At 44.4% G+C, this 26,210-nt stretch overlaps 1 protein-coding gene across 4 annotated transcripts in view; it reads left to right on the top strand.

The window, feature by feature from the left end:
- LOC106603676 (protein turtle homolog B) overlaps positions 1-26,210 on the top strand; it is a 189,031-nt gene that overhangs the window by 91,110 nt on the left and 71,711 nt on the right. For all 4 annotated transcript variants that reach the window (XM_014197638.2, XM_014197640.2, XM_014197639.2 and 1 more), the window contains exons 4-6: positions 1,616-1,767; positions 18,965-19,082; positions 24,566-24,707. In XM_014197638.2, the coding sequence (XP_014053113.1) occupies positions 1,616-1,767; positions 18,965-19,082; positions 24,566-24,707 (412 nt within the window). The remainder of the gene's footprint in view (positions 1-1,615; positions 1,768-18,964; positions 19,083-24,565; positions 24,708-26,210) is intronic.

The following is a 26,210-nucleotide window of genomic DNA, read 5'->3' as shown; positions in this document are numbered from 1 at the left end:
ATCAGGGATTCTTGAAAAACGGGACTCTCACAACTTTTCCCCCAATTGTCCCCATGTTGGGGAATATGAGATTTGAATATCTGAAATAAAATGTCACCAATTACTGATATAAAATGTCACTAATTACTGTTCCAAAATGTTACAGACAGGTGAGGAAACTTCAAACCTCTTTTACCATTCACTTTTCCTATTGTAATCGATGAGCTAGATCAAAGGCGCATGTGGAGGATGCATACAAATAATGTGTACACTTTCCTTGACCTACGTTGCATACTCTATGAATATGACCATAGCACATTATTTTTATTTTTTTTTTGGGGGGGGGGGGGATTCTTATGACATTGCCAGCAGTAAGATTTGAGTTCAATTTCCAAATAGACAAAACTTTATCTTTCAAATGTCACTTTCTATTTTCTGACAACAAAACGTGTGCAAAGCTGTCATCAAGGCAAAGGGTGGTTGCTTTTAAGAATCTCAAATCTAATTGTTAAACAATTTTTGGGTTATTACATGATTCCATATGTGTTATTTCATAGTTTTGATGTCTTCAATATTATTCTACAATGTAGAAAATAGTAAAAATAAAGAAAAACCCTAGAAGGAGTAGGTGTGTCCAAACTTTTGATTGGTACTGTAGCACACAGAAGACTGAAATATAACAAAACTGTTTGACATATAAACACCAGGTTTAAAAAAACTATATTTATGAATTATTAATTTCATTCCACCCATGAGGCCACTAGAGGGCGATTTTGTCATTTGACTGCAGGAAGGGTCTACTACTACTACTACTACATGTAATGAAGACATGAATAAGGGGTCCTTATGGTATAGCTGACCATGGTTATTCCTGATTAATGTAGGATTTTAGACTAATCTGATGGAGTTGACCAAATCTCTGGACACATTTTTCAGGAAACACAGCTTTGAGAGAAATATTATTTAAAGTCACAGAAGGCTATGGCAAGAAACTGTATAAGATCCCATCTTTTTATGAGAGTTTGAAATTGGGATCCTTGTGGGAGTAATGATTAATAAATGGTGCACAAACTGTTTGTATATGCCTTTATAAATGGTTTATTACTGAACGTTAATATAAAACGTTACCAGGGTTTGGGCTATTCGGTTAAACACAGGCCATATTTTGGTCCAAACTTCAATTTCAAGTAGTTTATTTGCCATTTGCAGGTATTAACAGTAATATATACATTGGAAATGTTCGTTGAAGCTAACTCGCATAGTACAGTACATACACATATACAGTAAAAAGATCATAAAACACTACTGCAATGTATTCATTACTTGTATGTGGTAGTGATTACATTGTCCAAGCAAAGTCTGTAAATATTCACTTGATTTTGCGCCTCTCCCAGCAACACATCTAAGGTTTGCTAGCTAGAGCTTCTCGTAGTGGATCATTGGATTAATACATTTTAAACAGAATACGTCAACTTTATTTTCCACATTATGGCTTCACACATTGACATAGACAGACATATAAACACAAATATCACACAAAAACACATACAACATTGGAACATTAGAGATTTTTCCCTTTTGATATTTGCCAATAACATTTTTCTCACCATTTTATTTTATATTTTCCTCTTCACAGCTCCCCCCAATTTCACAGACACACCGCCACTGTACGTTGAGGCCAAGGAAGGCGGCAGCATCACCCTGAGCTGCGTTGCTTCTGGCAACCCCAAGCCCTCCATCAACTGGCTCCGGGAGGGCGAGCCCGTGGAGGACAGCATCAAGTACAAGGTAGGACCCCCACTTCACCATGTGTTTGCCCCATCTAAAATCAAATCAAATTGTATTTGTCACATACACATGTTTAGCAGATGTTATTGCAGGTGTAGTGAAATGCTTGTGTTTCTAGCTCCAACAGTGCAGTAATATCTAACAATTCACAACAATACATGCAATACACACAACCTAAAAGTAAAAGAATGTCACGCTCGTCGTAAAGATGGGACCAAGGCGCAGCGGGAATGTGTATGCTCATCTTCTTTATTGTGAAGAAAACCAAAACAAACACTTAAACGAAAACAACGACGAGAAAACAGTCCTGTGAGGCACACAGCTACACTTACGGAACAACTACCCACAAAAACCCATGAAAAAACACCCCTACTAAAAAGGACCTTCAATTAGAGGCAACGAGGAACAGTTGCCTCCAATTGAAGGTCAACCCAATAACCTAAACATAGAAATAGAAAGACTATAACGAACATAGAAACACATAAATCAAACACCCCCCTGCCACGCCCTGACCAAACTACAATAACAAACAGCGACGGGCTGATGCGCGTCGCTGGAGACCTCAGGCTGATGCACGTCACTGGAGACCTCGGGCTGGAGGGCGACTCTGGGAGCTCCGGACTGGAGGGCGACTCTGGGAACTCCGGACTGGAGGGCGACTCTGGGAACTCCAGACTGGAGGGCGACTCTGGGAGCTCCCGACTGGAGGGCGACTCTGGGAACTCCAGACTGGAGGGCGACTCTGGGAACTCCGGACTGGAGGGCGACTCTGGGAACTCCCGACTGGAGGGCGACTCTGGGAACTCCAGACTGGAGGGCGACTCTGGGAACTCCAGACTGGAGGGCGACTCTGGGAACTCCAGACTGGAGGGCGACTCTGGGAGCTCCCGACTGGAGGGCGACTCTGGGAGCTCCCGACTGGAGGGCGACTCTGGGAGCTCCCGACTGGAGGGCGACTCTGGGAGCTCCCGACTGGAGGGCGACTCTGGGAGCTCCCGACTGGAGGGCGACTCTGGGAACTCCCGACTGGAGGGCGACTCTGGGAGCTCCCGACTGGAGGGCGACACTGGGAGCTCCCGACTGGAGGGCGACTCTGGGAGCTCCCGACTGGAGGGCGACTCTGGGAGCGCCCGACTGGAGGGCGACTCTGGGAGCTCCCGACTGGAGGGCGACTCTGGGAGCTCCCGACTGGAGGGCGACTCTGGGAGCTCCGGACTGGAGGGCGACTCGGGAAGCTCCCGACTGGAGGGCGACTCTGGGAGCTCCCGACAGGGCGACTCTGGGAGCTCCGGCCTGGAGGGCGACTCTGGGCGCCCGGACTGGAGGGCAACTCTGGCGCCGGACTGGAGGGCGACTCTGGGAGCGCCGGACTGGAGGGCGACTCTGGCCGGGCCGGTTCCGGACTGTGGGGCGATTCTGCAGGCTCCGGACTGGGGAGCTGTCGTCGGAAGCTCTAGACGGGGTACTGTCGTCGAAAGCTCTGGATGGGGACTGCTCACTGCAGGCCTGATGCGTGGTGCTGGCTTTGGAAGTGCCAGACTATTTCCACGCACCACAGGGCCAGTGCGAGGAGCAGGAGCAGGATGTACTGGACTGGGCTGATGCACTGGAGGCCTGGTGCAGGGGCTGGTACTGGAGGTACCAGACTGGAGACACGCACCCCAAGGCTAGTGTGAGGAGTGGGAACAGGACGTACTGGACTGGGCTGATGCACTGGAGGCCTAGTGCGTGGTGCTGGCTTTGGAGGCACCAGACTGGAGACACGCACCTCAAGGCTAGTGCGAGGAGCAGGAACTGGATACACCAGGCCATGAACAAGCACTGGAGGTCTGGAGCGCACAGCCTGCACAACCCATCCTGGCTGGGTGGTAACAGTAGCTCTGCACGAGCGGAGTGCTGGCACAGGGTGAACTGGGCTGTGCAGAGGTCTGATGGCTGCCGTGCGTAGAGCAGGCGTAGGGTAGCCTGGGCCTAGGAGACATACTGGTGGCCAGATGTACTGCGCAGGCATACTCCTACCTGGCTGGATGCCCACTCTAGCACGGCACTTGCGAGAGGCTGGAATCGCTCGCACCGGACTGTGCGTGCGCATGGGCGAGATTGTGCGCACTTCTGCATAGACCGGCGCTCTTCTGATCCTCTGCTCCCCATAATAAGCACGGGGAGTTGGCTCAGGTCTATTGCCTGACCAAGCCACACTCCCCGTGTGCCCCCCCCCAAAAAATTATTGGGGGTGCCTCTCGGGTAAGCCAAACGGCGCGTATAATGCCTCGTAACGACGCAGCTCCGCCTTGGCTGCCTCCAGCTCCTCCTTAGGGCGTCAGTATTCCCCAGCCTGGTGCCATGGTCCTGCCCCGTCCAAAATCTCCTCCCATGTCCATGACTCTAGATAGCTCTGCTGCTCCTTCCTCCGCTGCTTGGTCCGTTGGTGGTGGGTAGTTCTGTCACGCTCGTCGTAAAGATGGGACCAAGGCGCGGGAATGTGTATGTGTTACGCCCCTGAAAAAGGGGAGAAATAATCACGAGAGTGATACGGTATTGTTTCCTCAATGAGCTTTAGTGCAATTTTTACAAAAGTAACACATTTTACAGAACAACAGATCTACAGGAAAGAGCTAGTGTTGTAGGGTACAAGGCTTATTCAAGTCACAACAGTATACTCTGTAATTCACTGAAACATACACTAATTTCAATATAACTGTCAAGCACAAAGCTTTAACTCAGTAAACCATAACTCAATTTATCAGTAGTCAATAAAGTGTTTGAAAAAACATTATACAAATAACACCGCAAAATATCTTATTAACAACGCACATGTTCATTCACAATCGACATAAAATGGCAGCTACTCTCAGTACGAAGCTATGCTTCATGCAACTGAGCAGGGCTCATATTACTCTCTGCAAACTTAACTCTAACTTCCTCAAAATGTTACTAAGACACACCTTTCTTAATTAAACACTCTTGACATGTTAGCGAGTTATTACATTTAAATTACTATTTTTTTATCATCAATAACGTACCTGAAAAAGGGGAGAAATAATCACGAGAGTGATACGGTATTGTTTCCTCAATGAGCTTTAGTGCAATGAGGAAAAGAGCGCAATTTCCCCGCGAACTTGGGTGGAGACCAGAGCAATCGATCTCAGGCTCATAGATTAAGAGCATTTAGTAGATCACAGATTAACACTTTTCCCCTTCAATTAGGCACCACAAAATAAAGTAATCAATATAACATTTACACATTGCTTTTACAATTCTTACCCTTTGTACGCTTGACGGATTTTACATTTTTAACACAATTATATGAATGTTATCAATATCTATCAACTAATACAGAATGCATGATCTTTTTAACCTTAGATGTTTTAAGATCCTCACATACTATGAACTTACTAATACTTTTTAATGTATAACAGGCTATGAGTATTTCCTTTAACCTGTCACATATGCTCATCTTCTTTATTGTGAAGAAAACCAAAACAAACACTTAAACGAAAACAACGACGAGAAAACAGTCCTGTGAGGCACACAGCTACACTTACGGAACAACTACCCACAAAAACCCATGAAAAAACACCCCTACTAAATAGGACCTTCAATTAGAGGCAACGAGGAACAGCTGCCTCCGATTGAAGGTCAACCCAATAACCTAAACATAGAAATAGAAAGACTATAACGAATATAGAAATATACCAACATAGAACATTAACCAAAAAGCCCGAAACACATAAAACAAACACCCCCTGCCACGCCCTGACCAAACTACAATAACAAATAACCCCCTTTACTGGTCAGGACGTGACAATTAAGAGTTTTGTCGCATCTAATTGCACAGGTGACATGCTGGTAAAAATTAGGTTAAACAGATTTCAGTTACCTTTCAGTCAGTCAACTTCGGTACAACATACTATTGGGGAGTCGCACTCTCGTGACTTCAGATCTACAATCACGCATGACAAGGCCAATGAAATCCGCGCTTCGCTGGAAGTCCCACCTTCCGCAGGTGATAAGTGTGAGGCTCAGATTCATTCCTTACATTTTTCCGCTCTTCACCTCGGTGTGAACAGGAACGGTTCACGCTATTAAAACAAACAATTGGAACACAAGACTGTCTTGTTGCGCCAACTACTGTAAACTGTCCTTTAGTGGTAGAGCATGCTGAAGTTTTTATGGATCTTTATTTCTTTTATTTAACCTTTATTTAACTAGGCAAGTCAGTTCAAAACAAATATTTACAATGACGGCCTACCAAAAGGCTAAATACCTCCTGCGACAAGAGAGACAACACAACACTACATAAAGAGAAACCTAAGACAACAACATAGCAAGGCAGCAACACATGACAACACAGCATGGTGTCATGAACCGGCTCAAAGTGCGTATCAAAACAGGAGACAACGTGGAGATAAGGAATAACAAAATATATTTATTTAACTAAAGTAAATATAATTAACAATGGTGTGTGTAGTCAGTAGTGTAAGTGAGTGGTTGTGTGCATAAATGTGATAATGAGGGGTGTTGAAATGTGCCAACGCAAACAACCAAAAACAGCCACAAAAATGCCACAACCAAAATCTGTGTCTGCATGGAGAGAGTCTCCTCAATGAATGGGGAAGGGGTGCATTTATCCTGGGACACACCCGAGCCCAGGTGTGTCCCATTTCGCTGACGACCCTCCCGGCTCCGCCCACCGACATCCTATTAAGGAAAACAAGAGCAAAGAGAAAGAATTTGGCAGACAGAGTGGGAGGGTCGTCATAATGGTAGCAACACGACATGACAACAACATGGTAGCAACACTAAGTGCATGCTTTTCAACCGATTGCCCGATTAGCATCACTACTCTGTACGGTTCTGACCTAGAATATGTGGACAACTAGAAATACCTAGGTGTCTGGTTAGACTGTAAACTCTCCTTCCAGGCTCCAATCCAAAATTAAATCTAGAATCGGCTTCCTATTTCACAACAAAGCCTCTTTCACTCATGCTGCCAAACATACCCTCGTAAAACTGACTATCCTACCGATCCTTGACTTCAGCGATGTCATTTACAAAATTGCCCCAACACTCTACTCAGCAAACTGGATGTAGTCTATCACAGTGCTATCCGTTTTGTCACCAAAGCCCCATAAACTTCCCACCACTGTGACCTGTATGCTCTCGTTGGATGGCCCTCACTACATATCTGTCGCCAAACCCACTGGCTCCAGGTCATCTATAAGTCTTTGCTTGGTATAGCCCCGCCTTATCTCAGCTCACTGGTCACCATAGCAACACCCACCCATAGCACGCGCTCCAGCAGGTACAGTGGGGGAAAAAAGTATTTGATCCCCTGCTGATTTTGTACGTTTGCCCACTGACAAAGAAAGGATCCGTCTAATTTTAATGGTAGGTTTATTTGAACAGTGAGAGACAGAATAACAACAAAAATATCCAGAAAAACGCATGTCAAAAATGTTATAAATTGATTTGCATTTTAATGAGGGAAATAAGTATTTGACCCCCTCTCAATCAGAAAGATTTCTGGCTCCCAGGTGTCTTTTATACAGGTAACGAGCTGAGATTAGGAGCACACTCTTAAAGGGAGTGCTCCTAATGCGCAGCTTGTTACCTGTAAAAAAGACACCTGTCCACAGAAGCAATCAATCAGATTCCAAACTCTCCACCATGGCCAAGACCAAAGAGCTCTCCAAGGATGTCAGGGACAAGATTGTAGACCTACACAAGGCTGGAATGGGCTACAAGACCATCGCCAAGCAGCTTGGTGAGAAGGTGACAACATTTGGTGCGATTATTCGCAAATGGAAGAAACACAAAAGAACTGTCAATATCCCTCGGCCTGGGGCTCCATGCAAGATCTCACCTCGTGGAGTTGCAATGATCATGAGAACGGTGAGGAATCAGCCCAGAACTACACGGGAGGGTCTTGTCAATGATCTCAAGGCAGCTGGGACCATAGTCACCAAGAAAACAATTGGTAACACACTACGCCATGAAGGACTGAAATCCTGCAGCGCCCGCAAGGTCCCCCTGCTCAAGAATACATATACAGGCCCGTCTGAAGTCTGCCAATGAACATCTGAATGACTCAGAGGACAACTGGTGAAAGTGTTGTGGTCAGATGAGAACAAAATGGAGCTCTTTGACATCAACTCAACTCGCCGTGTTTGGAGGAGGAGGAATGCTGCCTATGACCCCAAGAACACCATCTCCACCGTCAAACATGGAGGTGGAAACATTATGCTTTGGGGGTGTTTTTCTGCTAAGGGGACAGGACAACTTCACCGCATCAAAGGGACGATGGACGGGGCCATGTACCGTCAAATCTTGGGTGAGAACCTCCTTCCCTCAGCCAGGGCATTGAAAATGGGTCGTGGATGGGTATTCCAGCATGACAATGACCCAAAACACACGACCAACGCAACAAAGGAGTGGCTCAAGAAGAAGCACATTAAGGTCCTGGAGTGGCCTAGCCAGTCTCCAGTCCTTAATCCCATAGAAAATCTGTGGAGGGAGCTGAAGGTTCGAGTTGCCAAACGTCAGCCTCGAAACCTTAATGACTTGGAGAAGATCTGCAAAGAGGAGTGGGACAAAATTCCTCCTGAGATGTGTGCAAACCTGGTGGCCAACTACAAGAAACGTCTGACCTCTGTGATTGCCAACAAGGGTTTTACCACCAAGTACTAAGTCATGTTTTGCAGAGGGGTCAAATACTTATTTCCCTCATTAAAATGCAAATAATTTTATAACATTTTTGACATGCGTTTTTCAGTTTTTTTTTTGTTGTTATTCTGTCTCTCACTGTTCAAATAAACCTACTATTAAAATTATAGACTGATCATTTCTTTGTAAGTGGGCAAACGTACAAAATCAGCAGGGGATCAAATACTTTTTTCCTCCACTGTATATTGCACTGGTCATCCCCAAAGCCAACACTTCCTTTGGCCTCCTTTCCTTCCAGTTCTCTGCTGCCAATGACTGGAACGAATTGCAAAAATCGCTGAAGCTGGAGTCTTATGTCTCATCTCCCTCTCTAACATTAAGCATCAGCTGTCAGAGCAGCTTTACCGATCACTGTACCTGTACACAGCCAATCTGTAAATAGCACACCCAACTACCTCATCCCCATATTATTACTTACCCTCTTGCTCTTTTGCATCCCAGTACCTCTACTTGCACATCATCATCTGCACATCTATCACTCCAGTATTAATGCTAAATTGTAATTATTTCACCTCTATGGCCTATTTATTGCCGACCTCCCTACTCTTCTACACTTGCACACACTGTACATAGATTTTTCTATTTTTATTTTCTATTGTGTTATTGACTGTACATTTCTTTATGTATAACTCTGTGTTGTTGTTGTCGAACTGCTTTGCTTTATCTTGGCAAGGTCGCAGTTGTAAATGAGAACTTGTTCTCAACTGCCCTACCTGGTTAAATAAACGTTATTGGGCACAGAGAACAGCACGAAGGGCAAGAAGGTAGAGACAACAATACATCACGCAAAGCAGCCAAAACTGTCAGTAAGAGTGTCCATGATTGAGTCTTTGAATGAAGAGATTGAGATATCATAAGGATCTCATAAGTTTCCTGATCACTAACAATTATTTATTCTTCTAATTGCTTGGCCTGGCTATAGCAATAAGTAAGATGACTAATGCATCCAAAACGACGAAGGCTAACAAGCCGGGTTGGGTTCTCACCGATGCCTTAAGGAATCAAAAGATACTCACATTGGTTGTCTTGTTTGTCTCCGCACGGTGCATGCTCAAGCTGCCCTCGGTTGAATCAGTTTGTTTGCGAGACTAGGGGACGGCTGGCATTGTTCCTCTACTAGTCTGTGTCGCGTGTTCTTTTGTCAATTGTGTAGCATTCTTTCGGGGGTTTGGTGTTTCTGATAGTGACTTCCTCTCCCGGGTGCTTGTACTGAGTCTGAGTCTGAGTTGCGGGACGTGGATGATGGTTTGGGTCGTTGGTCATGTCCAATGTCTTCCAGGCTCCAGAGCGCTCTGTTGCTGGTTACCGGAGGCTACTCAAAGAGAGAGGGCGGCCAGGTTTTGTGGGTATCTCCCAGCCGCCTGTGTCTGCCTTGGTTAAGCACCGCATGTCTCTTTTTGCAGAATGGTGTGGGTCCCACGTCAGTGATCCGGTCCTACGTACACCTTCGAGACCAGGCTAGCTAATGAGCACTGCATAGCATGCTAGCCAGGTTGGCTAACTTGCCGAGGCGAGCAAGATATTATTAGCTATTCCTGCCTCCCCATGGTGGAGTTGCTTGGGTAGCTGTCTTGTTTACTATACGTATCCTTAAGTCGCTTGGTTATTCTAAATGGACCGTGCTTTGGCCAAAGAGGCTAGCTAGCCTAGCTTAGACTAATGAGCCTCCTGGCTAATGTCGGCTATCATCATAACTTCCGGTGAATGAAGCTTACTAGCGTTCCCCCGGCATATGGCAACCCCATTCCTGGAGTTGGAGGGAGTAGAGAGAGAGAGGGGCTTCCATGCTCCTCCGATGAGGAAGTAGCCCCAGAGCAGCTGTGCCGATCTACAAAAACATTGCCGTGACGACAGTGCCCCCACATTTTGTTACAGCAAACAGGTTACTACGTTAGCCAATGCCAGAGCCCTCTGTGCCCATAAAAGGGCCGGGCTTCATGCAGGCAATACAGTCTCACGGAAGCACAACGTGTGTTGGAAGCTTGTCCATGTTTAATGCCCCTCTGGTACCCTGCGCCCCACGGTGTTCACGGGGTCCAAGGTGTATATCAATCTCTCCAGGGTGGGAGTAATAAGTTGGGTGATTTGCTCTCTGTCCACAAGGGGGCACCCCTCCCCCATAGGTGACCATTGCCGATTCCTCCCTGTAGCTCACTAGTCCCTATGAGGTGTCTATTGATATAGATTATGGGCCCTGTAGGTGATTCCTGGGAATTACATTGGATTACGAATTGCCCCTGCCTGTTACCACCGAAGGGGTCCAATTTTCAGAGCTCTCTGTCCCATTCCCATCCATGCTACAAGGCACTTTGTTACCAGTACCTATGACTGGTCAGTTGGGTAACCTCCATGATAAAGTTATTTTCCCAGTGTCTATTTTTAATGTGTGCGGCCTAGTGCTGGGTGCCAGCCAGTTACCGGAACACATCTTACCGCCTAAACCGAGTGAGGCTCGTTGTGACAACAGTACCCCCAGGTGGTACTGCCATTCGAGATATGTCACTGATCGCCGGAGCACTTGTACCAAGAGTGGGCCGGGCTTTAGGCAAACCTTGGCACATAAACATCGTTTTTTCAACCCCAAAGTTCATCAGTGTTCACAGATGTCAAAAGTGTTGTCTCCTGCATGTGATTTCGATGAAAAGTGTCCCTTCTCCACGTTCAGACACATGGTTGTCAAGACATGGTGGAAATGGAAAAATAACCAATCTCTCCCAGTCCACGAGTTGGCGTCCCTCCCCTTCAGATGGCACTTCACTGCAGGCTCGCTGTCTGCTCCGACCAATCGCGCGCATGCGCAGTGTCGCCCTGGATCATGTGAACAGTGACGTCAAGGTACAGGCTACAATTTGTTGTGCGTAACCCACACTTCGGTGGCATCCTCACGTTGACTGTTCCCGAGGCCTAAGTGCCCATTTTGAGGGAGGATATATTCTCCCGTCTCCAGAAGCAGGCAATCCGAGTGGTTCCTATGTCGAAGATCCAGGACGGATGGTACAGCTGGTATTTCCTGGTTCTGAAAAAGGATGGGACACAGTGTGTTTTCAGCTGCTATCTATCTCCTCTCCCTGAGACACATACACACATGCAGAGAGAAAAGTGTGTGTGTGTGTGTGTGTGTGTGTGTGTGTGTGAGAGAGAGAGAGAGAGAGAGAGAGAGAGAGAGAGAGAGAGAGAGAGAGAGAGAGAGAGAGAGAGAGAGAGAGAGAGAGAGAGAGAGAGAGAGAGAGAGAGAGAGAGAGAGAGAGAGAGAGAGAGAGAGAGAGAGAGAGAGAGAGAGAGAGAGGATAATCTGGCCTTTATTTCCCGCTTTGTCCTTGTATCAGCAGCTCTACTTTGATCTGAAAACCCCAGAACATCCAGTGATGATCACACTGAACTGGTGCTAGCAAAGTATCCAGCACCTATCGCTTACACACATCCTGGGTTTTTTCATATCAGTGCAGATTAAGGACAGGTGACCACTTTAGACTATTTACACACACTTCTTGCTTTCCTTCCCTTTTTCCAGTTGTAAGACCCCCCACAAGGTAGACTTAATCATCCATCTCTTTGCCTATGTGGGCCCTCTGATTGAGGACTGCATGGCTGCAGCCTCCACTCTCATCTCCTGTGACCTGTTACAAACAGGAAGAGACAGCTCACTACCTTGTTTGTCCTCCTCCTCCCCTCTAGGGCCACATAGCCATCCTCCCTTTCCACTCTTCCATCATCTTTTCCCATTTCATTCACCCTTTTGTGCCATTTTACTTACATCCACCACCCATCCAATCCTGTCAGATTTACAGTTCCACAAAGTTCCTAGTGGTAAGGAGCAAGCCATGGGGTCATTTTGGAATGGGGCAACATTCTATTAAAAGATTATAAGTCAAAGACTAGTGAGCCAGGTGGGGGTTGAAGCTGAAGCAGCTACACATGAAAAGCTCACACCTGATTGGATAATCCTATAGATCCTACATACAGTCGCTAACGAATGTCTACATACACACCCCTTGCAAAGTTGTCACATTTTGCTGCCTTAAAACTACAGTACATCTAAAAAGGAATTAAACTGAAGCATTTTCCTTCCGACCCACAACCTAGTTCACATTTTAAAAGTGAAAGGAAATCTGCTTGAAAATCACAGAAAAGGTTGCTGTACATCAAGGGTGTCAAACTCATTTTGCCTGGGGGCCACATTTGGTTTTCAGCGAGATCCGGGGGGCCGCACTGAAAATTGGTTATATTTTCTTGTCGTCAAAATTTGCAAAAGATAGTCCTTTATCCATCACCATCACCTTTAATTTAAGTGAATATTAGAGAGCTGGACACAGTCAATAAACTTGTATAAATGTAGGTCCATTATCATTTATACACAGTTTTGATTTGGTTTTAGTCATTTTAAAGAATATTGAGTTTCCTCATCAACCTACACACAATACTCCTCCATAATGACAAAGCGAAAACAGGTTTTTGTATTTTTGTATTAAAAATAAAGAACATGAATACCTTATTTACATAAGTATTCAGACCCTTTGCTTTGAGACTCGAAATTGAGATCAATCCTGTGTCCATTGATCATCCTTGAGATGTTTCTACAACTTGATTGGAGTCCACTTGTGGTAAATTCAATTGGTTAGACATGATTTGGAAAGGCACACACCTGTCTATATAAGGTCCCACAGTTGACAGTCAGAGTCAGAGCAAAAAAGACGTGGATGTCGATTAAGGCAGCCCCCCGTACCGCTCTGATTCAGAGGGGTTGGGTTAAATGAGGAAGACACATTTCAGTTGAAGGCATTCCGTTGTACAACTGACTAGGTACCCCCTTTCCCTTTCTTAAATGGAAGAAGTTTGGAACCACCAAGACTCTTCCTAGAGCTGGCCAAACTGAGAAATTGGTGAAGGGCCTTGGTCAGGGAAGTGACCAAGAACCCGATGGTCACTTTGACAGAGCTTTAGAGTTCCTCTGTGGAGATGGGAGAACCTTCCAGAAGGACAACCATCTCTGCATCACCCCACCACTCAGGCCTTTATGGTAGAGTGGCCAGACGGAAGCCACTCCTCAGTAAAAGGCACATGACAGCCCACTTGGAGTTTGCTAAAAGGCACCTAAAGACTCTCAGACCATGAGAAACAAGATTCTCTGGTCTGATGAAACCAAGATGGAACTGTTTGGCCTGAATGCCAACTCCCCAAATACAGATGTGCCAAGCTTGTAGCGTCATACCCAAGAAGACTTGATGCTTTAATCGCTAACAAATATGCTTCAACAAAGTACTGAGTAAAGGGTCTGAATACTTATGTAAATGTGATATTTCAGTTTTTTTGTTGTTGAATAAATTAGCCAAATTTTCTAAAAACCTGTTTTTGCTTTGTCATTATGGGATATTGTGTGTAGATTGATGAGGGAAAAAATAATTTAATCAATTTTAGAATAAGGCTGTAACATAACAAAATGTGGAAAAAGTCAAGGGGTCTGAATACTTTCCAGTCAGAAGTTTGGACACCTACTCATTCAAGGGTTTTTCTTTATTTTTACTATTTTCTACATTGTAAAATAATGTGAAATAACACATATGGAATCATGTAGTAACCAAAAAAGTGTTAAACAAATCTAAATATATTTTAGATTCTTCAAAGTAGCCACCCTTTTGCCTTGATGACAGCTTTGCACAATCTTGGCATTCTCTCAACCAGCTTCACCTGGAATGCTATTCCAACAGTCTTAAAGGAGTTCCCATATATTCTAAGCACTTGTTAGCTTCTTTTCCTTCACTCTGCGGTCCAACTCATCCCAAACCATCTCAATTGGGATGAGATCGGATGATTGTGGAGGCCAGGTCATCTGATGCAGCACTCCACCAGTCTCCTTCTTGGTCAAATAACCTTTACACAGCCTGGAGGTGTGTTGGGTCATTGTCCTGTTGAAAAACAAATGATAGTCCCACTAAGCGCAAACCAGATGGGATGGTGTATCTCTGCAGAATGCTGTGGTAGCCATGCTGGTTAAGTGTGCCTTGAATTCTAAATGAATCACTGACAGTGTCACCAGAAAATCGCCCCCACACCATAACACCTCCTCCTTCATTCTTCACGGTGGGAACTACACATGTAGAGATCATCCGTTCACCTACTCTGCGTCTTACAAAGACACAGCGGTTGGAACCAAAAATCTCAAATTTGGACTACACCGGTGTCCATTGCTCGTGTTTCTTGGCCCAAGCAAGTCTCTTCTTATTATTGATGTCCTTTAGTAGTGGTTTCTTTGCAGCAATTCGACCATGTAGGCATGATACACGCAGTCTCCTCTGAACAGTTGATGCTGAGATGTCTATGTTACTTGGGGTGGCTGCCTAGTGGTTAGAGCGTTGGACTGGTAACCGAAAGGTTGCAAGATCGAGTCCCTTAGCCGACAAGGTAAAAATCTGCCGTTCTGCCCCTGAACAAGGCAGTTAACCCAGGCTGTCGTTGAAAATAAGAATTTGTTCTTAACTGACTTCCCTAGTTAAATGAAGGTAAAAAAAAACCCAAAAAACATTTACTCTGTGAAGCATTTGGGCTGCAATCTGAGGTGCAGTTAACTCTAATGAACTTATCCTCTGCAGCAGAGGTAACTCTGGGTCTTCCTTTCCTGTGGCGGTCCTCATGAGAGCCAGTTTCATCATAGTGCTTGATGGTTTTTGCAACTGCGCATTAAGAAACTTTCAAACTTCTGAAGCATGGTGGTGGCAGCATCATGCTGTGGGGATGTTTTTCAACGACAGGGACTGGGAGACTATTCAGGATCGAGGGAAATATGAATGGAGCAAAGTACAAAGAGATCCTTGATGAAAACCTGCTCCAGAGTGCTCAGGACCTCAGACTGGGGCAAAGGTTCACCTTCCAACAGGACAATGACCCTAAGCACACAGCCAAGACAAAGCAGTAGTGGCTTCGGGACAAGTCTCTGAATGTCCTTGAGTGGCCCAGCCAGAGCCCGGACTTGAACCCGATCGAAAATCTCTGGAGATCCAACCTGACAGAGCTTGAGAGGATCTGCAGAAAAGAATGGGAGGAACTCCCCAAATACAGGTGTGCCAAGCTTGTACCGTCATATCGAAGAAGACTTGAGGGTGTAATCTCTGCCAAAGGTCCTTCAACAAAGTACTGAGTAAAGGGTCTGAATATTTATGTAAATGTGATATTTCTGTTTTTTATTTTTAAGATATTTGGAAAAATGCCCCCCAAAAATGTTTTTGCTGTGTCATTATGGGGTATTGTGTGTAGATTGATGAGAATTAGGCTGTAATGTAAAAAAAATATGGAAAAAGTGAAGGGGTCGGAATACTTTCAGAGTGCACCGTATATGGGGCATACAACCATCTCACCTCTGCAGATTTTGCTACGAAGAGACAGAATCATTAGATCACTGACATTATTTTGGTATTGCCCCTACTGTATGTATCTACGGGGGAAAGAGGAAGGGTTTGTCATAAAAAAATCATCCCAACGCCTATTATTTCACAGAGTGAGTCCATGTAAGTTATGTGATTTGTTAAACCACATTTTACTCCTAACTCATTGAGGCTTGCCTAGATAAAGGGGCTGAATACTTATGCAATGACTATATTAATTATACATTTTTATATTTATCTTAAAAAACGGAATTGTTCTTCCACTTTGACATAAACAGAGTATTTTATGTAGATTGTTGACAAAAAATTACAATGAAATCCATTTTAATCCCACTTTGTAATACAATAAAATGTGAAACTGCAAGGCACTGTAGTGCCTAAGGAGATATGTAGCTGTTCTGTGGAACTGCAGCGGCCAGTTATGGACAGAACAGTATTTATAAACAGTAGACAGGCTGTTTAAGAAAAGATTGATTTAAGGGGTCTTGACTATTCTCCCCCATTTTACTGAAAAAATACTTATCTTATCAATTTGTTTATCCGTTTAAACCAGAAAAACAAAAACAAATCTTATTAGTTAATTTCACCCTTTTTACCAGAAGAAAAAAAAGTTAACTTAAAAATCTGTTTGTTGTCTGTCCTCATTTCCCCACGAGGCATTTGGTGTGTTTAACATTCTTTTTGTTGTTGTTGTGTTGTCTTTTTTACACCCTCCGTTAAATTACGGTAATTATACTGTACGGCTTTTAGTCTGACTAATGTTTGCTGAGTCCATAGTCCCCGCCAGCCTGTGTGCGTTCTCAGAGGATTTTCTGGCTAACCTTATGGTACGCCTCTGTCACATTGTGCATTGAAGAAGGGTGGTAGTGGAGTGTGTTTTCTACATATAAATGTATTCATTATTTCTGTATTTCTTTTAGTAATGTAAGATGGTGTTGTCATATGGCCCGCTAATTCATTGGGTAACAGGTGGTTGATTGGTTGTTGAAAGTACTGTTAGTCTTTGGTGGAAACTAAAGGTGACGGTTGCGTGGGAAGCACACACTCTCACTCAAGCACACATACACATGCAGACATACACACATAGCACATTAACACACACACACACCACATCTCACTTACTATGTCTGTCTTCCTGTCAACCTGGTCTCGCTATACCACATGTACAGTAACACATGTATCACATGTACAGTAACACATGTATCACATGTACAGTAACACATGTACCACATGTACAGTAACACATGTACCACATGTACAGTAACACATGTACCACATGTACAGTAACACATGTATCACATGTACAGTAACACATCTATCACATGTACAGTAACACATCTACCACATGTACAGTAACACATGTACCACATGTACAGTAACACATGTATCACATGTACAGTAACACATCTACCACATGTACAGTAACACATGTATCACATGTACAGTAACACATCTACCACATGTACAGTAACACATGTATCACATGTACAGTAACACATCTACCACATGTACAGTAACACATGTATCACATGTACAGTAACACATCTACCACATGTACAGTAACACATGTACCACATGTACAGTAACACATGTGGGTTAACCTTTCCTATTTCTGGGTGAACTATTAATGTTATCTAGAAATGATTTCATATGGATATCAAGACCACTGTACTTGGCCTTTAATTGGTCCGTTAGATTTGAGGGGGACAATGTGAGAATCAATAACTCTGGCTCTATTGAGTAAATTACTTTGTAAAAGCCACTGTCTATACATAACATAAATAACTGTGTAATGATTTAGGAATTTGTCAAAAGTAATTAATGAATGGCTACAGTGAGATTGACTGAAAGTTAGCTTTCTGCTCAGGTTGTGTGTTGCACCACTATGGAAGTAGTGTAGTGTGACGTGATCTCCTGAACGTTGTTTCTTTTCGGACAACAAGTCGTGTCCCATCCTGTACTCTGTGAAATGAGAGAGAGAGTATTCATTTCTCACAGTGACAGCACTATGTGGCAGCCATGGTTTATGTAGTGCTTGAGTAGTGTGTAATTTACAGTCTTTGTGTTATAGGCTGTAATTGTCAGTTCTGCTCTATTTATCCCACAAGGGGCTAGGTGAGTAGTGCTAATTGGTACATGCATAAACATACATGTATACATATAAAACGATAACACTAATAGTTACACTCATAAGAAATTATGTATTATATGATGTAATGATAAAACTGTTTAAATGCCTGGTCCTGTGGTTATTCCCAGCAAACATGACGCCATTGGCCCAATTTGAGTATTCGGTGGGCAAGGTGGGCACAGGCTAGCCCACGCCAGCCCAACACAGGCTAGCCCACACGAATCCCACATCAGTCCAAAACAGGCGAGCCCACACCAGCCCAAAACAGGCTAGCCCACACTAAGCCCACACCAGCCCTACACAGGCTAGACCAGACTGTCACGACTTCTGCCGAAGTCGGGTCTTCTCCTGTTTCGGGGGCGCTCGGTGGTCAGCGTCGCCGGTCTTCTAGCCATCATCGATCCACTTTTCATTTTCCATGTGTTTTGTCTTGTGTTTCCTCACACCTGGTTTCAATTCCCTCAATTACTTGTTGTGTATTTAACCCTCTGTTCCCCCCATGTCTTTGTGTGGGATTGTTTATTGTAGTGATTGTGCACGTTCCCCGTGAGCGCACGATGGGTTATTTTTGTGCCCATTTATCTTGTTGTTCTGGATGCCATTGGTTTTGCTTAATAAATCTCTGGTTATTACCCAGTTCTGCTCTCCTGCGCCTGACTTCTCTGTCGCCAATTACACACCCCGCTACACACACCTAGCCTACAACAGAACATGGGCTTTTGTATTTTGTGCCAATTGCAGTTCTTTATTGTTGTACAGATAGTGATCCAAAATATGTAAGGGAATATGAGTGTCCAATGTCTGTCATAGAATCTCTTCTAGAATGTCAATCCCTTTTCAAGTCAATGTTCCCTGATTAGTGGACCGGCGGCCATATTGATGGTACCCTATGCCAGGAAGTAAAATCAGAAAGTACAGTATTCAATCAGTAATAATTATTTTATGGTGTCCTCTCCCTCCCCAGGTGTCTGATGGGAGTTTGACGGTGCTGTTGGTCAGCCGCGAGGACAGAGGGGCGTACACCTGCCGAGCCTACAGCATCCAGGGGGAGGTTGTCCACACCACACGCCTGCTTGTCCAAGGTAGCCTCACCACAACTCAACATCTGTGTGTTTGTGTCTGTGTGTGGATGTAAGTGAGTGCATGTATACCTACGTGCAGCAGTGTGCGGGTGTGTATATCAGTCGACATGTACAGTATGTGTGTATTTGTGTATGTTCTCTGCTGGGTATATGTGTCAGTGGACAGGTGTACGTATGTGCATGTGCAGGAAGCCGTGTAAGTGTTTGTGCCTATGAGGTCTACCACTACAGGAGCTAATTGGCTGCCATATGGAGCATGTCTGAGGATCAAGGCTTTAACAAGCTCTCTGTATGTCTGTCTGTCTGTCTGATGATGTCTGATGATGCATGTTTTAAAGGTGGTGGCTTTTGATTGGCAAATGACTCTGGGGGTAGGGATTATGCTAATTCGGTGTCCCTGTTGGAAAGCCACTGAATCCGATCGCCACCAGATCAACTAAGCAAATCTGCAGCGAGCAGCGTTTCCAGCTGTGCCCCTGCTATACATACACACACACACCCATACACACCCACACACAGTGGGTTTGCAGATAAGAATCCTTCCCCTGTTAGAGGCTCAGGCCCTGGGCTCTGGATCAGAACTACCATATTAGGCTGCCAGCCAAAATCACCAAGCTGGCTTGAGGGGGATGGACTGTGTGGGTGGGTGTGTGTGTTTTGTATTATGGACTCTGCAATCAGCTCAGCTTTGCATCTGCTAAATTACTCAAATCTATGTTTGTGTGTGCTGAGTATGTTTGTGTGTACGCACACGTTATGGCATGAATTTGAGGATTTTCCATCGGTGCAGGCAGATGAAATGAGCTGAAATTACTGATAAGATATCATAGGCCATCTTTCCCTCTTTTCTCACTCACCACTATTCCACTTAGAGTGCCTTCAGAAACTATTCACACCCCTTGACTTTTTGTTGTGTTCAGCCTGAATGTATAATGGATTACATTGAGATTTTGTGTCACTGGCCTACACACAATACCCCATAATGTCAAAGGGGAGTTATGTTTATAGAAATGTTTGCAAATTAATAAATAATGTAAAGCTGAAATGTCTTGAGTCAATAAATATTCAACGCCTTTGTTATGGGAAGCCTAAATAAGTTCAGGAGTAAAAATGTGCTAAACAAGTCATATAATAACTTGTATGGACTCACTCAGTGTGCAATAATAGTGTTTAACATGATTTTTGAATGACTACCTCATCTCTCTACCACACACGTACAAATACTAAGGTCCCTCAGCCAGGCAGTGAACTTCAAACTGTCACGATTCCCATCGACGGTGGCGCCCCCTCCTGCTCGGGTGGCGCTCAGCGGTCGTCGTCACCGGCCTATTAGCTGCCACCGATTCCCTTTTGCTTTTCCCTTTTTTTATTTTGTGACACCTGTGGTCAATTAGCCATTAGAGGGGCTATTTAGTTTAGCTGGCCCGCTCCTGTTCGTGCGGGATTAATGATTGTTTCTTGTTAGACGACTTATGTTCGTGTCGACGTTGTTGGACGCCGGATGTATTTTCTCCCCTGTGTGTGGGAACATTTGTTTTTTGTGTGAGTGTATATATATAAAGAACACCACTACCCTGTGTTCGCTGCTTCCTGCGCCTCATTCCTCCTCCACAATTACCAAGCCGTAACACAAACACAGATTCAACCACAAAGACCAGGGAGGTTTTTAAATGCCTCGCAAAGAGGGCACCTATTGTTAGATGGGTAATAAAAAATAAAAACATCAGACATTGAATATCCCTTTGAGCATGGTAAGGTTATTACACTTAACAAAACTAAAAACGCAACATGCAACAATTAAGATTTTACTGAGTTACAGTTTATATAAGGAAATCAGTCAATTTAAATAAACGTATTAGACCCTAATCTATGGATTTCACATGACTGGGAATACAGATATGCATCTGTTGGTCACAGATACCTCAAAAAAAGGTAGGAGCATGGATCAGAAAACCAGTCAGTATATGGTGTGACCACCATTTGCCTCATGCAGTTGATCAGGCTGTTGATTGTGGCCTGCTGAATGTTGTCCCACTCCTCTACAATGGCGGTGCGAAGTTGCTGGATATTGGCGGGAACTGGAACACGCTGTCGTACACGTCAATCAGAGCATCCCAAACATGCTCAATGGGTGGCATGTCTGGTGAGTATGCAGGCCATGGAAGAACTGGGACATTTTCAGCTTCCAGGAATTGTGTACAGATGTAAACAAATTTGTGCACAACAGTTTGGAGAAATAAGCTTTTTGTGCATTTAGAACATTTTGGGGATCTTTTATTTCAGCTCATGAAACATGGAACCAACACTTTACATGTTGCATTTATATTTTTGTTCATTACACTTTGGATGGTGTATCGCTACACCCAGTCACTACAAAAATACAGGCATCATTCCTAACTCAGTTGCCCGAGAGGAAAAGAACTGCTCAGGGATTTCACTATGAGGCCAATGGTGATTTTAAAACAGTTACAGAGTTTAATAGCTGTGATAGGAGAAAACTGAGGATGGATCTACAACATTGTAGTTACTCCATGACAGAGTGAAAAGAAGTATCCTGTACAGAATATTCCAAAACATGCATCCCAATAAGGCACTAAAGTAAAACTGCAAAAAATGTGGCAAAGAAATTAACTTCACGTCTTGAATGCAAAGCATTATTTTTGGGGCAAATCCAACACAACACATCACTGAGTACCACTCTTCATATTTTCAAACATGGTGGCTGCATCATGTTATGGGTATGGAATAGAGGAATAAAGCGAGGAATAGAGCTTAGCATAGGCAAAATCCTAGAGGGAAAACCTGGTTCAGTCTGCTTTCCAACTGACCCTGGGAGACAAATTCACCTTTCAGCAGGACAATTACACTGGAGTTGCTTAACAAAATGACATTGAATGTTCCTGAGTGGCCTAGTTACAGTTTTGACTTAGTAATGGTTGTCTAGGCCTTCCGAGTGGCGCAGCAGTCTAAGGCATCACTACAGAACCGGGTTCATTCCCAGGCTGTGTCACAACCGGCCGTGACCGGGAGTCCCATAGGGCGGCACACAATGGGCCCAGCGTTGTCCGGGTTAGGGGAGGGTTTGGCCAGAGGGGCTTTACTTGGCTCATCACCTCAGCGCCTGCAGGCTAACTGCGGTCGTCAGTTGAACGGTGTTTCCTCCGAAACATTGGTGCGGCTGGCTTCCAGGTTAAGTGGGCGGGTTAAGAGCGGTTTGGCGGGTCATGTTTCTCCCGAGCCCATTGGGGAGTTGCAGCAATGAGGCAAGATCGTAATTGGTTTGCAATTTGATATCACAAAATTGGGGACAAAAAGGGGGTAAAATACAAAAAATATATGCAGTACCTGTCAGGAGCGTCGTAAAAAGTGGACCAAGGCGCAGCGGGTATCGTGCTCATCTTCCTTTTTTATTTGGATAAATGTGAACACTTAACAAAAATAACAAACAACGACGAAAAACTGTCCTGTAAGGCTACACAGCTATACATGGAACATTACCCAAAAACCCAAGACACATAAATCAAACACACCCCTGCCACGTCCTGGCCATACTACAATAACAAAATGACCCCTTACTGGTCAGGTCGTGACAGGTGCAGAATGCACCTTAACCAAAAGACCCCAACAATAACCCACAACATCAACAAAAAAATAAAGGGAGGGAAGAGAGGGTGGCCACTGTCACCGACGGTTCCTGTGAAAACAACCCCCCCTTCCTCAAACTCCCCCCTACGGAGGTGGCTCTGGTTCCGGCTCTAGTCCCCAACCTAACCTGTTCACCCCCGCTGAAGGCTCTGGGCTGAGGAGCGACTCTGGGAGCTCCGGACTGGCGGGCGACTCTGGCTGCGCCGAACTGGCGGGCGACTCTGGCTGCGCCGAACTAGCGGGCGACTCTGGCTGCGCCGGACTGGCGGGCGTTTCTGTCGGTTCCGGACTGTGGGCCGTCTCTGTCGGTTCCGGACTGTGGGACGTCGCCGGAAGCTCTAGACTGGGCACTGTCGCCGGAAGCTCTAGACGGGGCACTGTCGCCGGAAGCTCTAGACGGGGCACTGTCGCCGGAAGCTGTAGACGGGGCACTGTCGCCGGAAGCTCTAGACATGGAATATTACCCAAAAACCCAAGACACATAAATCAAACACACCCCTGCCACGTCCTGGCCATACTACAATAACAAAATGACCCCTTACTGATCAGGACGTGACCGTACCAGTCAAAAGTTTGGACACACCTACTCATTCAAGGGTTTTTCTTTATTTCTTTTTTCTTTATGAAGACATCAAAACTATGAAATAACACACATGGAATCATGTAGTAACCCAAAAAGCGTTAAACAAATCAAAATATATTCTATATTTGAGATTCTTCAAATAGCCACCCTTTGCCTTGATGACAGCCCTTTGCCTTGATGACAGCTTTGCACACTCTTGGCATTCTCTCAACCAGCTTCATGAGGTAGTCACCTGGAATGCATTTCAATTAACAGGTGTGCCTTGTTAAAAGTTCATTTGTGACTGAAAAACACCAAAAGAAAGATGCCCAGGGTCCCTGCTCATCTGCGTGAACGTGCCTTAGGCATGCTGCAAGGGGGCATGAGGACTGCAGATGTGGCCAGGGCAATAAATTGCAATGTCCATACTGTGAGACGCCTAAGACAGCGCTACAGGGAGACAGGATGGACAGCTGATTGGAGGGTGAGGGCTAGGGCCATTCCCCCCAGAAATGTCCGGGAACTTGCAGGTGCCTTGGTGGAAGAGTGGGGTAACATCTCACAGCAAGAACGGCAAATCTGGTGCAGTCCATGAGGAGGAGATGCACTGCAGTACTTAATGCAGCTGGTGGCCACACCAGATACTGACTGTTACTTTTGATTTTGATCCCCCCTTTGTTCAGGCACACATTATTCCATTTATGTTCATCACATGTCTGTGGAACTTGTTCAGTTTATGTCTCAGTTGTTGAATCTTGTTATGTTCATACAAATATTTACACATGTTAAGTTTGCTGAAAATAAACACAGTTGACAGTGAGAGGACGTTTCTTTTTTTGCTGAGTTTATATAACATACTAATCAGGGGGAATGGGAACCAGGTGTGCGTAATGAGACGAAGACAGTCCAGGGTTGGTGGTAATGAATCCAGTTCAGTGAAGCCTAGAAATCTGGTGACGTAGACCTTCGTAGCTGGTGAATGGAATGAGCAGCAGTACCGGGGGGATCCGTGACAATTCCAGGATGTATGCAATAGGCATGCCCCTTTAAAAAAAATAAGGATTAAGGGCAGAGAGAACCATTGGTTTACTGAGGAACTTGCTAAAATCATAAGGGAACAAAATGCTATGTGAGCTAAAGCAAGAGGGTCTGGTTCGGCGGATGATTGGACTGCATTTTTTTTCTCATATCTTCTCCTGTTTAATGTGTTTGAGTACATGTAAAACCAAAGTGAATGTAACTAATTGCCATTGTTTTGTGCTTTGTGTCCCTCCAGGGCCACCGTTCATCGTGTCCCCTCCACAGAACCTGACGGTGAACATATCCCAGGCCGCCAAGCTGGACTGCCTGGCCGAGGCCTACCCTGGCAACCTCACCTACACCTGGTTCTGGGAGGACGACAACGTCTTCTTCAAGAAGTAAAGTTATGATCGGGTTCATTACTGTTCCATCCCCTATCCCCCACCACCCTAAACACATGCCGTACAACTGGGGATAAATACGAGTTTTGTGATGTTTTGTTTGGTGTGAATTGTGTATACCAACCACCACTTACAGAATTGTTTGTTCATTGTCCTTGTGCAGTCACGGCACGCAGTAACATTTGAGAGACGTAGAAGTACTCAAATAAAATCCCGCCCTGATGCACATACACAATGAATTTGGAACTCTCAACCTGATCATGTAATCTCATTTTAGACCCTTGCACAGAGAGAGTATTAGTTATTGTGTTGCCTGCATTATTGTGCTCTTCTTTCTCCTCACATGGAATTAAGATGCCCTGCGATGGCATAACAGCAGTGCCTGAAATAGTGTCAAACAAGCTGCAGTACCCCACCGTGGTGACAGAAAAAACTTGAGTGCAAGGGAAGCTAGCCATCAATACTTGATAATACCGAACACTATCCATGGTAGGCATTGTAATAAAAAAAAAGGAAAATAAAATACAACAATTGATGAAGAAATACAATTCAAATACACTATACCATTCAAGATAGGGAATGTAGTTAACTTTCTATTTATAGCATTTATAAATAGATAGGACAGCATTAAGAGAAAGTACAATTAATTAAATAATACATCTTCAAATAAGGAACTGGAACACAAACGTACTCAAAAGCCTGAAATTAGACAGGAATAACATTGTAGAAATAAAAACACCGCAAACAGAGGACATCGAAGGCACAGTATGTGGGTATGTACATGTGGTGGAAGATGGGGTATGTGTGATTGAAAAAGTGTGTTGAGTTCAGTGAGTGAAAAAGTGAATTTGGTTGCAAAAGCCAGAGTCCATGTGTGTCTGCGAGCAGGAGTTGTGACAGAGAGAGTTTTCAATTTTATGCAGATATGGGATATGCATTTTAAAATAAATTACAATATAGTTTATTTATTTATTGTCCTATCACGATGGGACGGTCGCCAACCCTATATCCTAGACACCAACCTGAGCGACCCACACAGTAAGGATCTGTTATCTTTATCTGTTTTATAGGCCTACTGCAAGTAGTCTATACTCAGCCAAGACAGAAAGATAAACGCGGTCAGAGACCCACTAAAGCAGCATCGCCCGCTCAAGAGTATGAGGATGCCTGGCGGGGTTGGTCAAACAAAGCCAAAGCCCCCGGATGGGTGAGCATCAAGGCAAAGGGTGGCTACTTTGAAGAATGTCAAATATATTTTGATTTGTTAAACGCTTTTTTGGTTACTACATGATTCTATATGTGTTATTTCATAGTTGATGCATTCACTATTATTCTACAATATAGAAAATAGTACAAATAAAGAAAAATCCTTGAATGAGTAGGTGTGTCCAAACTTTTGACTGGTACTGTATATGGCAGAGGCTAAATCAAGCTAGTCATCTTGACTACTTTCTTATGTCATTCTCGCTTGCCCCAAAAGTAAAAAGTGTTGATAGGGGA

This window comes from Salmo salar, chromosome ssa04 (assembly GCF_905237065.1).
Source record: "Salmo salar chromosome ssa04, Ssal_v3.1, whole genome shotgun sequence".
Taxonomy (NCBI): Eukaryota; Metazoa; Chordata; class Actinopteri; order Salmoniformes; family Salmonidae; genus Salmo; species Salmo salar.
Note: the sequence above shows the minus strand (reverse complement) of the source record. Positions and strands in the feature narration are given on the sequence as shown.